Source organism: Crocuta crocuta, unplaced genomic scaffold, assembly GCF_008692635.1.
Source record: "Crocuta crocuta isolate KB4526 unplaced genomic scaffold, BGI_CrCroc_1.0 scaffold229, whole genome shotgun sequence".
NCBI classification, from domain to species: domain Eukaryota; kingdom Metazoa; phylum Chordata; class Mammalia; order Carnivora; family Hyaenidae; genus Crocuta; species Crocuta crocuta.
In genome coordinates, this window is record NW_027536464.1 from 4,562,685 (window position 1) to 4,565,970 (window position 3,286).

At 58.0% G+C, this 3,286-nt stretch overlaps 1 protein-coding gene across 1 annotated transcript in view; it reads left to right on the forward strand.

Annotated features, from left to right (window-relative positions):
- The window catches only part of CDK5R2 (cyclin dependent kinase 5 regulatory subunit 2), a 48,032-nt gene extending 47,371 nt beyond the window's left edge, over nucleotides 1-661 (forward strand). Inside the window, 1 exon segment of the mRNA XM_077748569.1 lies at nucleotides 1-661. This exon segment is cut by the window's left edge and continues 7 nt beyond it. Within this exon segment, the coding sequence (XP_077604695.1) occupies nucleotides 1-661 (661 nt within the window).
- Nucleotides 662-3,286: the final 2,625 nt, after the last annotated feature.

Sequence of the window (3,286 nt, forward strand, 5' to 3'; positions counted from 1 at the left end):
GTCCACTGGGGAGCTGCTGCGCTGCCTGGGCGATTTCGTGTGCCGACGCTGCTACCGCCTCAAGGAGCTGAGCCCGGGCGAGCTGGTGGGCTGGTTCCGCGGCGTGGACCGCTCGCTGCTGCTGCAGGGCTGGCAAGACCAGGCCTTCATTACGCCCGCCAACCTGGTGTTCGTGTACCTGCTGTGCCGCGAGTCGCTGCGCGGGGATGAGCTGGCGTCGGCCGCCGAGCTGCAGGCCGCCTTCCTCACCTGCCTCTACCTCGCCTACTCCTACATGGGCAACGAGATCTCATACCCGCTCAAGCCCTTCCTCGTGGAGCCCGACAAGGAGCGCTTCTGGCAACGCTGCCTGCGCCTCATCCAGCGGCTCAGCCCCCAGATGCTGCGGCTCAACGCCGACCCCCACTTCTTCACGCAGGTCTTTCAAGACCTCAAGAACGAAGGCGAGGCCGCCGCCGGCGCCGGGGGTCCACCCAGCGGGGGCGCGCCCGCGGCCCCCTCCTCCTCCTCGGCCGCCAGGGACAGCTGCGCGACCGGAGCCAAGCACTGGACTATGAACCTGGACCGCTANTCCACGCCGCGGCCAGAGGAGGAGCCGCCCCTGTCCCGCAGGGGAAGGTGGAGGCCAGGACGCCAGAGGCCGCGGCTCTGGATTTGCTAGGCATAGGGTGGGGGGATGCTCGTGGGAGGGGTCCCCCAACCTCACCCTTTCTGTATGCCTGTGCCCCATGTCTTCAATTCTACCTGGGTCTCCTCCTTCCCTTCTGTGTTTGTCTCTAAGTACATCTCCCTTGGTCTTGACCATTTCCTGGTCTCCTTCCTCTGTCTTCAGCCTCCTGTTCGCCTTCCCATCTGCCTCTCTGCCTTTCCATTTTCGGTAACTTGGGTGTGTATTTCCGTCTCCATCTTACCCCCCACCTGACTTTATCTCATTGCCCCCGTTTTTCTTTCTGCACCTGTGTCCCCATCTCCCCTTCTTGTTCTCTTTTTTTCCTCCCCCCTGGCATTTCCTCTTCCCTCCTNTCCCAGACGAAAGGGAATATTAATTTTTTATTTGGACTGACTGAGGTGCGGCGAGAACCTGCAGCCCTAGGAGCCCAGGCAACCACCAGGATGGTCCTTCTCCCCACCCCCACCTCCTCTCCCTACCTTTTCCAACGTGTTGCATGCCGGGAGTTGGGGGATGGGGAAGATGCCGGCTTCAGGAGGCTGAGGTTTGGGAGCAAAATCAACCTCGGAGGCCACCCCGGCGGCGGCGGCGGCTCCTCAGCGGAAGGATGGGAAGAGACAGAAACTCTTCTTACACTGGGGGAGGAGCAGCCCTCTTCCTTATCCTTAGGTGTTTTTGTTCCCCTCACCTTTTAATTTATTTGGTTGTTTCCAGAGGGAGGGGGGAGGGAATGGGTGTTGGGCTGGGAGCTGTCTGAGGTGCTGATTTGAGGCCGGACCGGAATCCTCCCGGGAGGGTACCAGGGACTGGGTTGGGCCTGGTGCCGTGTCCAAGGTGCCAATGATGCGGGCCGACGGCGCGGGCTGCACTGTCTGTCTGTCCGTCTGTCCCGGAGAGAACTATAAAGCGCTGGAAGCGCCTGCAGATGGTTTTGCGCCGACCTTTCTTTGGGCCCTGGGAGGGAGGGAGCGGGATCGGGAGTGAAACTGTCACAGGCAGGGCAGGAGGGACCCCCACGGGCTTCGTGGAGACGGTGGGTCCCTGAGAACTGCTACTCTTTCCGTCCCTTCGCTCCCCACATTGGCTTCCGTTTTACAGAGAGTAAAGCAGTCAAAGGTTGGTTGAGGCCTGGTGATAAAGCTGAATCCCCTCACACACTCCACCTCCATCTTGTCTCACCTGGCGCTCCATTAATGCCCAGGCTATTTAGGGATTACGTGATGAGGACAGCAAAAGCTGTTCCCTTTACAAAGTAGTCCATTGAGGCAGAGCTAGCTAGTTATGCCTGCTGTTTTTCTCTTCCTCCATCTCTCCCCTCTATATATACTATCTAGAGTCCAGTCAGGCCTAAGTCTGTGTTCACCACTCTCAGGTGGGGCCTGTCACACTCAGCTCCACACCCTTCTTCCAACACACTAGATTGTTTCAAGGCCGTTTCAGTCAGAAGCCCACCCAGGATAACCTTGGGAAGTCCATCCCTGCTTAAGATTCAAACCTGGCCTCTTATCCCCAGGGAGGCTAGGACATAGGCGGCCTGGGAGACAGGAGCCATTCTTTGGGGTTGAAAGAATAGAAATAAGCTCTTTAGACTGAGATTCCTGTCCCATTGCCTTCTCAGCCACGTGGCTAAGCGCCCCATTCACTTTCATTGGCCCAAGGAGGCCTGGCTCCAGGAGAGCTCTGGCGTCTCTGACCCTAGTTGCTGCCTAGACATCAAGAATCTGGAGTCACAACCCTCCATCCCAACCCACGAGACCAAAAAAGACTAAGCCCGGGTTCGCTGTCCGTGGTGCTGACCCGAGCGCCTGGGCAGGGTGGGCGTTTGCAAGAGCAGGAGGAGTTACAGGCTCGGCTTCACCTAGATTTTCTGGACAATTTGGGGAGTAGGTTGTGATCTCTTCTGGTGGTGAGTAGCAGGAGCGTGGCCCGATAACCCAGGATGTCGGCTTCCATTTGCCCTCCTAAAAGGACAGAGCGTGACTCTTCCCCCGACCTCGGCCCAGAGCCCTTGCACCCGGCCTGGAGCCGGAAATCCCCAGTCCAGATTTGTGAATCGAATTCCCGGGGGGAGAAGGGGGAGAGCTGGCGGAAGGGAAGGCGGGAGCAGCCGCCCATTGGCTGGAATTTGGCGCAGTCAGCGCGGTGCCGTCATCTCTCCGGGTTTGGGAGGAGGGAGGGAGGAGCACTTGGGTCACCCCGCGGCTGTCGCCATAGCAACCAGACTAAGCGGGCGGGGCCCCTTTCCACTTTCCCCACTCTAGCGGAGGAAACAATTCTAGTCTGCCTTATTTGGAACTAGTTAGCAAGACTACTTGATTGGAACTTCTGCCTTAGAAGAGTCTGAAGTGGGTGGGAAAGAGACCCGATAGCCTACTGAGACTCCCAAACATCCTGCTCTTACGTACTGCCCCTGAACTCACAGACACAGCATCCTCCTTTTACTGCACAACACACACACACACACACACACACACACACACACACACACCCCTCCAGGAACCTGTGGCCTGGAACTTGGAGACTTAGAATGAGAAAAAAGTCTCAGTGCATGCTGTCAAATTAAATCTCACTTTCCTTGCCATGCCCCCAAGGCATGAGACACTGCCATAATCCGAT